General features: G+C 40.7%; 1 protein-coding gene across 1 annotated transcript in view; it reads left to right on the top strand.

Annotated features, from left to right (window-relative positions):
* LOC132825451 (ADP-ribosylation factor-binding protein GGA1-like) overlaps positions 1 to 12929 on the top strand; it is a 42473-nt gene extending 29544 nt beyond the window's left edge. Inside the window, exons 7-17 of the mRNA XM_060840734.1 lie at positions 510 to 590; positions 1190 to 1327; positions 1478 to 1559; positions 1700 to 1810; positions 2578 to 2700; positions 3272 to 3333; positions 3907 to 4034; positions 6068 to 6375; positions 7409 to 7578; positions 7789 to 7899; positions 10262 to 12929. Coding sequence (XP_060696717.1) covers positions 510 to 590; positions 1190 to 1327; positions 1478 to 1559; positions 1700 to 1810; positions 2578 to 2700; positions 3272 to 3333; positions 3907 to 4034; positions 6068 to 6375; positions 7409 to 7578; positions 7789 to 7899; positions 10262 to 10372 — 1425 coding nt within the window. The 3' untranslated portion in view covers positions 10373 to 12929. The remainder of the gene's footprint in view (positions 1 to 509; positions 591 to 1189; positions 1328 to 1477; positions 1560 to 1699; positions 1811 to 2577; positions 2701 to 3271; positions 3334 to 3906; positions 4035 to 6067; positions 6376 to 7408; positions 7579 to 7788; positions 7900 to 10261) is intronic.
* Positions 12930 to 13610: the final 681 nt, after the last annotated feature.

Genomic DNA, 13610 nt, shown 5'->3' with positions numbered 1-13610 from the left:
AGTGATTAAAAGGCTAATGAAATGCTCCTTTATTATGAGAGGAATTGAAAATAAAAGTAATAGTATTATTTTTGGTGGTGTGACTTTGTAACTCTCCGTTAAAAGGCTTTGGACCAGGTCATTGAATAATTTTAAGGTGGAAGTAGGCAATCAAACCTGGAATTTGGAACAGCTAGGTCAGTCATAAATGGTGGAGCAGAATTAAAGGGCTGAGCTTTCATATTGACCTTTGGGATTAAAGGGGAAATGTAAAGGTGATCATTATTTTCTTATCTTCATCTCAATTCCTACCAAGTGGTGGTGTGTTACTAAAACTTGGGCAAAACAGTGGAATATGGCTTCTTAAAAATGTTTTAATATTCTCTAAAAAAAAAGACAGTGTAAATATTCAATGTCAATAAAATATGATGTCAAGGGTTGGAGAGTCTCTGCTTTCCCTATTCAGGTGACAAATTAACTCAAAGAATCTGTGAAAAATGAATCTTTTTTGTGAACTTTTGTCCCCACAGCTCCTTGCAAGACTTCTCAAAAGTAACAACCCAGAGGACTTGCAGGCTGCCAACAGACTCATCAAAAATATCATCAAAGAGGTGAGTTCATTTACAATATCTGGCAAATTATTCTTAACCAGAATGCTAACCTATCCTTCCAACTTTTGTAAATCAGAATTTTGGTCAATTGATCATTGACTCCCTGACCTAGTGATGTATTTCCATTGAATCATTTAACCCAAGATTGATGAGGTACGGTGCCTCCAGGTCTGTCTTACAAATTAGTCTGAATAACTCAGCAATTTGACTGGAGTTTCCTTTGCAACACATTGAGACAAAAGGTAATGGGTTTTGGTTCAGTGGAAAAATTGGGGCAGGAAGCTTGCTGGAGGATCCCACCCTTGACTCTGGTCTCCTTGTCAGATTAACCTGGATGGGGAGTGTTGCAAAAGTGGCAGTTGTGTTCAGGCATAGAATTGACCCAGGATTCAGTGGAAAGTGTATTTTTTTTTTGAAGGTGGCCACAGGTAAACAGCCAATGAACACTCTACATTTAGTCTTGCTCATGAAAATTTGTGCCACACGCGTCATTATCTGCCCTGCAAATCTACAGTTTAACATTCTTGAAAGAAAAAAAGTAGTTATACAATTGCAGTTTCTAGTTACCCAATAAATTCTCAAATTGAAGTTGTTTACAGGACCAAGAGAAGACTGAGAAAATCACCAAACGGATACATGCCATTGAGGAAGTACAAAACAATACAAAACTGCTGAATGAGATGCTGAACTTGTACCAGAGAGACAGTTTGCCCAAAGACCAGATAGAAATACTAAAGGTGACACTTTATACAAACTACAGCAACCACTTGACTAGATTCTAGCCTGTAATTTACTTTTGAATATCTTACTTTCTGTTGTTTTTAACAATATTATTTTCACTGTGGGTTTATGCTATCTCAGTGTCTTCCCTGCTGTTTTGTGTACAGGGCTTGTATCAGCGCTGTGAGAAACTGCGGCCGACACTGTTCCGACTTGCAAGTGATACCACAGATAACGATGAAGCTCTGGGTAAGTTTGCTGTTTGAGGGGTGTCAGAGTATTTCATTTAGTGGGGATTGATCTGGAGTATGAAAGTTGAATGAAATTGCTTCCAGCCAGGTGCCAGTTGAGAAGCCTCAGTAATGGTGATACCTTTTCCAATATTTTAGTGGAAATTCTGCAAGCCAATGATTCGCTCACCCTTGTGGTCAACTTGTACAAGAAAATAGTGGAGGGACATGAAGAAGACAAAGCAGCCTCAAAAGAATCAGCTTCCACAGGTAATTCTAGGTACCTGCCTGTTACTCATCTCAAATATCAATGTGCAGTTTCAACAACGTTTATTTTGTGTGTTTTCTGATGAAGAGTTTTTAGAATGGAGACAAATATGGTGATACTCGGCAGGCCAGGCAACATCTGTGGAGAAGGAAATGAAATTAACCTTTCAAGTCAATGATGTTTCATCAGAATAGGGAAAATGTTCCAGATGTTTTCTTAAAATGATTTGTTGGTGACTCATGAAAACCATTCACTAAGCTGTCATTTATAGCCCAACCCTAATTATCCTGAAGAAGGACGTAAAGCGCTGCCTTCTTGTATAACTGCTGTTCAAGAACATCCAAGATAAAATGGGTATATTTTCTTAAAATTAAGGAAGTAAAAACGCATTCTTTGTAAAATTCTTGTGTCACAATATTAGTGGTGCTAGGACTCAAAGTAGAGTATTGGTTAGGATTTAAAGTTATTGAACTTGGTGGAAGTGTTGTTAAGTGCCCAGGTCAGAACGTGAGCTTGGAGAGGTTGGTGTCAGAGTGCAAGTGTGGAATGTTGGAGCTGGGGAGATTTGAGTGCCACAGCTTGGTTCAAGAAGTGAGCTGGAGTCAGAATGCAAGCATTTTGGGTAGGTGCGATAACAGACAATTCAGAGTTAACAGGGTTGAGAGGCTGACCATAGAAAGGTGAGAATGCATGTGCTCAGTGGCTGAATTATAGATTGACTTTTGATTTTTGGAATTAGGAACTAAACTCTATCCTTTCATTTTTGAAGCTGATACCATGCTGGCAGATTTAACTGATTTGGAATCCGACTTGACAAGTTCTGGAACCGTCTCTAATCTAGACTCCAAGAAGCAGCTGCCTTCCTGGCTTGATGAAGAGCTAATGTCTTTGGGTGTGTGATATTCCTGCTTTTTAACAAATTAAAATAGCATTCAGTCACAGAACTGCCTTAGTCTGCAGTTTGCTGCTGCATTATGCAAAGTTTCACCCCTTGACTATGCCCTTTCTCTGTTCTTGATTGGTCAAACTTGTTTGACTCGGTTGCATCTTACTTGCCTTTTGAATTGGAAGATAGTGGGTTCAACCCCACTTCATACTTCAGACTGACACTCGCAAAGCAATACAAGGAGAGTGCTGCAATTTTAGAGGTAATATCTTTCAGATTAGATTTGGGACTGAAGACACACTTAGATGGAAATTGAGGTGTAATTGGGAAACAAAGACTTGATGTTCAGAGTTTGGGATGATCAACCTTTGTCACCCAAGCTTTGGAATCATTGATTCCTTTCCCCACTTTGACTGCATGAGATCTCTGATTGGTCTAAAATGTTGATTAAAATTGTTTGATGATGCCTGCACTGATAATCATGGATCAAATTATAGATCGATATTTAGAGAGATAATTCTTTTGATATGGGTCACTAATTTCTGTATGGTGACTCAATGATATATTACTTTTCCAGGCCTGAATGACCCTCCAATGATGCAGCAAGTGCAGAGATCTGTGAATAGGAACACATCTGAGGTAAGCAATATACAGAGTAGAGTATCTTCCCTCGTCCTCCGGTAAATGGGCTGCCCATGACTGCATGTTGTTTGTTTGTTTTCCTTGTTTCCCTGGATTAGGTCAAGGAAGTGCATTGAATTGCGTATGTTTATGGGCAAACTACAGCATTGTTTGCATTTCTCTTCTCTAAGATGGCTGACCAGGAAACTCTCCTACTGCCTGTCATCAGGTACACTGAAAGGATTTACAGGCTGACAACACCCTATTTGGCCACCTTTATGAATGTACCTTCCCTGACCAAAATATCCTGGCATGGTATTCAAAACCCAGAGCTTCTGGCCAGCAGCGCTTTAGGACTTCCTGCAAATAGACTATGCATTGGTACACTGTATGAATGAGTGTGTTTATTGATGTGTTGAGTGAATGGAGTATGTGTCAGGTTTGCAGATTACTCCACAAGATTTAGGAAGCCCATCCAGATGCTCCCTCAACCTGTTTCTCATTGCACAGAAAACATTTGGATGTTTTCCCTTATTCCAGTCCATGAACAACTCTTATTCTCAGTGTCCTGATGTGTCTCTAATGTTGCAGGAAGTGATTCCATCTGAAACAATACCAAACTCCACGACCAATGGCAGCCGAGGCTTGGCTGGACTGGATCTCCTGGGGAAGGTGGCTATGGAACAATCTCTTGGACCCCACATGTCAACTATCCGATGGTGAGAAACCTCATCCACCTTCTGGTCCCTCTAAACTAAAAACAGAAAGTGACTGCGGAACAGTTCTAAAGAAGATTCATTGGACTCGAAATGTAAACTCTGCTTTTCTCTCCAAAGTTACAATACTGTACTCCCTCAGTAATCCTCCAGTTAAAGTATTGTATTCCCTCAGTAAAGCCGCAATTACACTGGGTTGCACTCCCTCAATGATGGCACAGTTAGAATGGGCTGTACTCCCTCAGTAATGCCCCATATAAAATGAGCTGCACTCCCTCAGTAATGCCCCAGGTATAGGGATGTATTCCCTCAGTAATGCCCCAATTACGTTACTGTATTCCCTCAGTAATCCTCCAGTTATAATGGGCTGCACTCACTTATTAATGCCCCAGTTACAGGGCCACACTCACTTATTTATGCCCCATTTACAATGGGCTCCACTCTCTCAGTAATGCCCTAGTTACAGTACTGTAATCCCTCAATAATCCTTCAGTAATGTGTTGCCTCAGTAATGCCCCATGTAGAGGACTGTACTCTCTCAGTAATCCTCCAGTTACAGTAGGCTGCACTCCCTCAGAAATGCCTCAGGTACACTGCTGTATTCCATCAGTAATGCCCCAGTTACGGGGTCGCACTCCCTCAGTAATACCTCAGTTAGTGGGCTGCATTCCCTCAGTTATGCCCCAGTTACAGGGTTGCACTGTCTCAGTAATGCTCCACTTAACAGTACTGTATTCCCACAGTAATGTCCCAGTTACAGTGCTGTCTTCCCTCAGTAATGCCCCACTCACAGGGCTGCACTCCCTCAGTTATGGCTCAGGTACAATGGGCTGCACTCCCTCAGTGATACAGTACGGTATTCCCTCAGTAATGCCCCAGTACAGGACTGCATTCCATCAGTATTGCCCCATTACAGAACTATATTCCCTCAGCAATGCGGCAATTACAATGGTCTGCACTCCCTCAGTTATGCCACCGTTACAATGGGCTGCACTCCCTCATTAATGCCTCAGTTACAGTACTGCACTCCCTTAGGGCGCAGCCCTGTAACTGGGGCATTACTAAGGGAGTGCAGTACTGTAACTGAGGCATTAATGAGAGAGTGCAGCACTGTAACTGGGGAAGTACAGAAGGAATACAGTACCCTAACTGTGGCATTACTGATAGTAATGCCCCAGTTACAGGGCTGCGCCCTATCAGTAATGCCACAGTTAGGGTACTGTATTCCTTCTGTACTTCCCCAGTTACAGTGCTGCACTCCCTCAGTAATGCCTCAGTTCCAGTACTGTACTCCCTCAGTAGTCCTCCAGTTACGTTGGGCTGTACTGCCTCATTAATGCCATCATTACAGTGGGCTGCACTCCCTCAGTAATGCCCATTACAAGGTTGCAATCCCTGAGTAATGCCCCAGTTAGAGTACTGTATTCCTTCTGTAATGCCCCAGTTACAGTGCTGCACTCCCTCAGTAATGCCTCATAGTACTGTACTCCCTCAGTAATCCTCAGCCTCCTACAATGGGCTGGAATCCTCCGTAATTCCCTAGTTACATGACTGTATTCCCTCAGTAATTCCCCAGTTAGTGGGCTGCACTCCCTCAGTAATGCCCCAGTTATAATGGACTATACTCCCTCAGTAATACCCAAGTTAGAATACTTCACTCCCTCAGTAATGTCCCAGTTACAGTACTGTACTACCCCAGTACAGTGCTGCCCTCCTTCAGTACTGAACCTTTGAGACTGCCATGCTTCCTCAGTGTTGCCCTGATGGTGCTGTTCTCACACTGTATTGCTCAAACTTTGCTGTACTCCATCAGTATTACCCTTCCAATGCTGTGTGCACTTAATACTACCCCCAAAAACGCTGTTCTCCTTCAGTCCTGGCTCTGACAATGCTGCATTCGTTCTCTACGCTATAAGTGTGTGAAGAGAGTCTTGAGACTCCTCACGAAATTGAAGATTCTTTCAGAAAGCAGGACACCAAACACAATCTAAGCAATTTCAACTCCTTTTTCAAAATTCTATTTGATGTCTGACCAGGGACCAGCCTCAAGTGAAACCTACGTTGAATGAGCTTCAGAACCAGTCCCTGACCCACCAGCTGGCTGCAGCCAAGGATTCCAGCTCTCCTGCAACATCAGCTCAACTCACAACAACTCTTCTTCCTCAATGGACAATGCCTTTTTCTGGAGCAGCAGAGTTCTGCCAAGACTCTGCCTCCCAGCCACTCTGCACCGTGTCCGTCTCACCCACTCCACAGATCCCATCACCTGCCAGATGCCAGGAAGCTGACAAAGAAGACCTGTCCTTGAAGAATGTCTTTGTGCCTTTGGAGAACATTAAAACAAGTAAGTGTAACAGAACAATAGGAAGAAAAAGGTCATTAATTAAGAGGGATTTCCAAGCCTCCTCTGAGTTTGACCAAACTGGGACTGGATTGTATCGTTTGAAATCACGGCAGATTCACTGGGGAGAGGCAGTTTTCTTAGTGAGCTTTTGGGCCTATGGTCAGCAAACAGTTTTTAACATCCACAAGGATTTGTAACTGGAAAGAGCTAAGGAAGGGAAATGGAAGTTAGACCATTTGAGCGTCTGTGATTCAACCAGATGGGCCAAATGGCATCCTCATCTGTGCTTTTCTTTGCAATCCATCTTCAGTAACTGAAACAACCACAACTAGTATTTATATGGTACTTTTTAATATAGTAATTTTCCCCAATGTTCTTCACAGAAGCTTAAATTTATTTTTCAATAAGACTTTTTATATAGATATTTTTATTGAAAATTTCACATTTTTACAAGTTTACAAAATTAAAAAAAGCCCCAAGTATAAAATTGATATACAATTAAATCTTAAATAAGTAATAACCAAAATTTAACAAAAGAAAAATACCGAGAGAAAAAAAACAAAACTTAACTAACTACTAATCTAACCGACAATTAACCAGAGCATATAATTAAGTCTCTTACATTATTCAAATAAGAGAAAAAAAACAACCGATGGATGACACAGAAATTGGGTAGTGAGATACGTGCTCGGAATGTATTAACATCAAATCGTAACAAAACCCATATTTGTGCAAGACTCCTATTTTTAAACTCTGTTCCCCTAGTTCTACTTTAGCATCTTTAAGGAAGAGAGATGGAGAAGTTTGAGATAGAATTCTACGTAAGATTGGACTTCAGAGATCAATGGGAGGGAGGGGGTGGGTGTAGACTAAGCTGAGGATAGTCTATCCTCACCTTCCCGTCAACAGATGCTAAGACCAGTTTTTGACCCAATATTACAGTGAGATCAGACAAAACAGGAAAGCAGTATCCCAATTATCCAACTGTCAGCAGCAAAGCCAACATAATTTCCTTCCTCCATTAAACCCTCAGGTAGTGTTCCACCCGTCACAGTCTTTGACAAAGATGGTTTCCGAGTCCTGTTCCACTTTGCCAAAGCCCTTCCTGTGGGGAGGCCTGATCTTTTGGTTGTTGTCATCACACTGCTGAACTCAGCGCCAACACCCATAAAGAATATCACATTCCAAGCTGCAGTGCCAAAGGTAAGGCTGTAGCTGCTCATTGCAGGTGTGTGTGTGTGTTTGTGCTTCATGCATATAAGTGTAACTGGATAATGTGACTGTTGAGTGCTTCATTTGTGCCTGGTGTCTGCTGGAAATCTACTCTTTGTATATGTTGTCGTGTGATTTCCCAGGGTGTTGGTTGAGGTATTTTGGTTATCAAGTTATTGCTTTGAGTATTTGTGATTGCAGGTGATGAAGGTGAAGCTGCAACCTGCCTCTGGCACAGAGCTCCCTGCATTCAATCCTGTCCTCTCACCACCTGTCATTTCGCAAGTTATGCTCCTTGCCAACCCCAAGAAGGTAAGGAATTTGGTGGACACTTGGCTTTCAGTAAATCATTCTGATTGTATTCTGGAAAGTTTCATTCCATCCCCTCCCAATCATTGGTCACCATACACTTGGCCTCACTTAGTGCTGCATACCTGAATATTTGTCATCCACATGTTTGACCTTGTTAGAATAGTAAAATGATTACAGCAGAGGAGTAGGCCTTACAGCCCACTGTGTCTGAGCTGGCTGTCTGCAAGGGGAAATTAGTAGGCCTGAAAACATTTTCTTTTAGAATAACTTCTCATTTATTTTTTGAAAGTCTTAATCAAATCTGCCTTGACCACATTTCCAGTGCTTTCCAGACCCTAACCACTCATTGAGTGCCCCACCATTGGAAAATGAATGGACGTTTCCTTCCCTGATTGGATGATTGGTCATTGGTCTTTTCGTGTCCATCTCTGATCATTGTTTGGTGCTATGATTGCCTTCACCTACAACAATGCCCAGGCATATAATCTTCAAATCATAGAATCTCTGAGACAACATTGATTTACAGGATCCACTCTGCTTCTCTGAAGAAACAATTCATTTTTGTTTGGTCCCATTTCATTCTCTTCAAAATTTAAGTCTCTTCAAACTGGCAAAGTTCAAGAAATATAATTTTTATTTAAATCAGCTACTGCAATTAGGAGTGTCACAAGGGTCAGTGTTTAGGCTTCAGTTATTTACAATCTATGATAATGATTTGGGTAAACACAACCATACCAACAGTTAGGAGCAGAAGTAGGTCATTTTGGCCATTTAAACCCGCTCCACCATTCAATTAAATCAAAGAGACTTGAGAATATCTGAGATGGGAATGCAAGCTGTTGCGAAAACATAATTTGTACAACAGGATATCAATGGGTTAAGTCAGTGGGGAATAAGGGGGGTGGAAGATAAAATGTAACGTGGGAAATGTGAGCTTTATTACTTTGGTTGCAAGAATAGAAAAACTTTTTTCAAGGACATACTTTTGAATGCTTGTGTTTGGAAGGACTTGGTTTATACTTGTACAAGGAACAAAAAAAAGGTTAGCATACAGATACAGTGAGCAATTCGAGAGGCAAATTGCATGGTTACCTTTTATTGCAAGTGTTTTGAGGTACAATAATGAGATTATGGACCCTGGTGAGACCACATCCAGAAGTCTGGCAACAGTTTGGCCTTCATAATTCCAGGAAAGATGCACTTCAATTGGCACAGCAAAGATTCACTAGATGGATGAGAGGCTGAATAAAATTGGGCCAATATTCTTTGCAGTCTAGAAGGTTGAGTTTTGAAATATGGAAGATTCTAAAGAAGCTGGACGGGGAGTCACTGAGAGATTGTCTCCCCTGTCTGGGGAATCTAGAACAATGTCATAGGCTCATTATGAGGATTGATCTTTTTGCACTGAATTAAGTAAAATCATCTTTTAAAGGGGTTGTGAATTTTTGGAATTCTCTACCATAGAGTGTTGGGTATAGTCAAATCTGAGATAGGCAAAATTTTGGTGTTTTGGCAAATTGAGAGATATGGGAGCAGATATGAATGTGGAGTTGAGGTAGAAGGTAGCCATAATTATATTGAATTATGGAGCAGGCTGGAGGGGCCATATCATTTATTCCTGTTCATATTTTTTTATGTTAAATTTATGCTTCGTCGACTTGAAGGTTGTTTGTTTTGGTGGACCAAAAAACACAAGTTGCTGGAGAAACTCAGCAGGTCTGGCAGCATCTGTGGAGAGAAAGCACAGTTAATGTTTCTTCAGAACATTTTTATGGAACAAAGTCTGTTTTTTACAAGCAGTTTGTACTCTGGTAGTGATATCAATGTAAGGATGAAGGGTCAACATACTATTGGACACTCTTATTTCAGGGAGAACATATTATTGGAAGGCATTTGTGAAATGACTTTCACGTGATTCCATACTCCGTGTTGGCTACTGAACAGCCCATCTTTGTGATCCACTACCTCCCAGCCCCAATTATTCATCCTCACAAATCTCCAGTTTCCTGAAGCCAGTTGGTTATTTAAAAGATTCAGTGTCAGTCAATCAGTTTTTTTCCCCAATCTCCAGTATTTTTATAACTGTTAATCAAAAGCATTCAAAGAAAAATGCTCCATGCTTCTAAGTCTGTGATTCTATAAAGTGGGACTGATGTAGATTCAGTGTTTTTTGGTGTTAGACTTGATTGGCCAGCATCCTCCGCTGTACTGAATTATTCTACCTTTTGTTTCCTCCTGAAAGCTCTCTACTTGAGATTATTTCATTTTGGGAGACTCCAAAATAATGCTGAAGTGTTGGCAACTCCGCAATATGAATTGTGGTTATTTATAGATTTTTTTTTTTGTTTTTGTCTGATTTCAGGAGAGGGTTCGCTTGCGTTATAAGCTGTTCTATACTTTGGCTGAACAGATCTTCACAGAAATCGGGGAGGTCACAGAGTTCCCAGCCGTGGAAACCTGGGGCAATCTTTGAGGAGTGAAATCTATCAGTGTGAAGGATGACTATAGAAGGACACAGTTCCTGGGGATACCACCACTAACTATGAAGGCTTATCACTGTTTTCTTATCAAAATTGCCACAGAATTCCCTGGAATTACATTGGATTCCACTCTGAGAGTGATTGACAATTATTGAATGATTTTATGTTTGCAAGGAAATGTTGCAACTTTAGGAATATCCAGACACACGGTGAGGTTGGAAGGGCTTTTTTTTTGTTATGTTGGTTCTTGTTCACTTTTCTGTAGAATTGGAGCACGGATTAGATGCAGAATCATAGAGATTGATACTTATTCTGTACAATAAGAATTTGATTCCTGCCTCAACATCATATTATCAAATTGCTTAGACTATCTAAAGTATCGGCATCAGTTAGCAGGGGACACTTTTGGCCCCAACGATTATGGCATACATCCTGGCATCACATCAAAGAGATGCTTTCCTTTCTCAGAGATAGACTTAAAATCCAACATCCACAACTGGGAATTTTCTGTTACACCCAACTTCAGTTATATCTTTTTGATCAATGTGGTTAAATGGCACACTGTGACAATTATCCATGACATATGGAGGGGACACTGATCTTGACCCTTGTTTCAAGTGTATACCTGCTGATTGCATAACCTGATATAAGTTTTCACCTCCCACTAACAACACTTATGTCTCCTGAATTTCAGCCCTGGCGATTAGCTTTGGTTCCATACCACCAGTGAGTTGCTGTTCCATTTGATTATGCACTGGGCTATCCGACAACCACTGTATGGAAAATTGAAGCTGTACAAATTTGCACAGATGTTATTATTTGGGGTGCCAGAGAACTCCTGTTCCATCAGTAGATGTCACCCATCTACAAAGCACACAATACTCTTTTCAAAGCAATTAAACTAAACTAATAAAATTATACTTACAGTTCCTGTTATAAAAAAAAATTGTCAAATGAAACTTGCAATATTTAAATTAAAATTTAGTTTTGGGTGCAAGTATTGTAAACCCCTGTCATGCCTACTAATCACAGAATGCCTCAAGCTTGCCAGAGGACACTGTGTGTTCGCTCTCCAGGGACACATGGATGTAACTTAAGTAGTCACTTAGGTCTAAAAATTGTTCTCTATAGGCTGCTGCCTGGACCTGTCAATGATAGTTTGGCCAGCCCCAGAAGTGGACTCGTGAAGGGGTCCTCTGATCCTCATAACCGCTCTGTCCATGGTTAGGAGCAAGATGAGGAGCATGCGGCTGAAGTGCAACCAAAAACTCAAAAGCAGCCCTCTCAAGAATTGAAAGAAGGTCTGTAACCTGTGTACATGTAGAACATCAAGGCAGCAAAAATTACTGGCAGTCTACGAACTATCTTAATCGCCTGTTATGTGGTGTCCATGAACTATCTTAATCTCCTGTTACATGGAACTGCTCATGCAACACCTTGAACACCCATTTATTGTAATCGCTTGCACCCCATGAGATGTAGAATTGACCACTCAGCACAAACACAGTCACTGCCAAGAAAATGAAGAGAATGTAGTCTCTTAATTTCCTATTCTAAGGTCCTCCAACTCTTTGATCCTTGGATCCTTGGCAGTAATTGTCACCATATGCTTGCCTGCTATCTTATATGTGTAATCCACCACATGTGAGCAACTTTGGTATGGAGATAGAAGAAGATAATGCTGGGGGAGAGTTTCATAGGAACAAAAATAGGTCACACAACCCCTCAAATTTGTTCTGCATCCTGAGTTGTTTGTCTTTTTGTCCCCAACAGTGAATTATCCAAAAGTGATGTGGTTAGTATTTGCAACACATTGTGTGAATAGGATAATTCAGATGTAACAGTGACACCTAGAGGTTCTGATTTGGAGATGTCGGTGTTGGACTGGGGTGTACAAAGTTAAAAATCACACAACATCAAGTTATAGCCCAATAGGTTTATTTGGAAGCACACTAGGTTTTGGAGCGACGCTCCTTCATCAGGTGGTAATGGAGGGCTCAATCCTAACACAGAATTTATAGCAAAAGTTTACAGAGACTTAAGACACTCTGCACTCACTGCACACACACATACACTTTCTCACACTCACAACCCCCAACCCAGACAGACAGACACACACACAGACAAAAACCCACATGCACACATATATTTTGTGGGGTGAATTTGTATTTGCAGAGTTACATTGTACTTGGCTCAAAAACTGCATGCGTTCATGTAGAACTCTGAGCTCAAAAACTGCACGAATTTATGTAAAACTCCGTTATCTCACTTTTTAGATTAGAATCAATCTAAACATCATGGCATAGACAGAGAACACAGGGGGCCAACACCTTCAACATATTGTCTAGCTATCGCCATTGTTAACAGCTAACCTGAGAATGCAACTTTTTTTAAAAAAAGGTTTTGTGATTTACACATGAAAGAAGTGAAACTATCACTGTATTCTAACAGATGAAAGGCTTGACAGACCATCAATTTTTCAATGTATAATTTCAGTTACATCACACTAAATTTTTGCTATAAATTCTGTTAGGATTGAGCCCTCCACTACCACCTGATGAAGGAGCATCGCTCCGAAAGCTAGTGTGCTTCCAAATAAACGTGTTGGACTATAACCTGGTGTTGTGTGATTTTTAACCTAGAGGTTCAATTGTGTGCCTGTCTGCTTTTTTTTATATAAATGCCGTGAATCGATGTCTTTTTGGACACTTGTGGCTTAACTTTCTCTGTGCTTGCATTACACAATGTACAGAAGAAAGTGACTCCCTTCCTAGTGCCTAACTGAAATATCAAACTGTCTGCAGACAATTGGCAGTTGTAGTCAGAAAGCAAAACTTAAGAGATGTCATGCTGTTGAAAATACCACGTGGAAAGTCTGAGCTAAGAACCAGTTTATAAAAAGCGAAAACATGTTCTTGGATATTGTGAAAGTGACAAATGTTTGAGGAGAAAAACTAGTCTTGAAAATTAATCAAAGTACATATATATTTTTGTAATTTTAGAAAATGCAATAATGTAACTTTCAGGCTTTATACCTGTGTAGGTTTGTGAGATGTTTTCAGCAACAATACAATCCAGATTCTGTAAAATCATGTGACTGTATAAAGATACACACTCCATTCGATATTCAGAAGGTTGGAGTCTGGAAAGTGCTGTCAGGTGTAATGTTCTCATTTTTATTGTACTTCTCTGCCTTACCTAAATGGAATATTCTCACTTCTCACTCCAAGT

The sequence above is a fragment of the Hemiscyllium ocellatum genome, chromosome 20 (assembly GCF_020745735.1).
Source record: "Hemiscyllium ocellatum isolate sHemOce1 chromosome 20, sHemOce1.pat.X.cur, whole genome shotgun sequence".
Classification (NCBI taxonomy): Eukaryota; Metazoa; Chordata; class Chondrichthyes; order Orectolobiformes; family Hemiscylliidae; genus Hemiscyllium; species Hemiscyllium ocellatum.
This window is presented reverse-complemented; position numbering and strand designations above follow the sequence as displayed.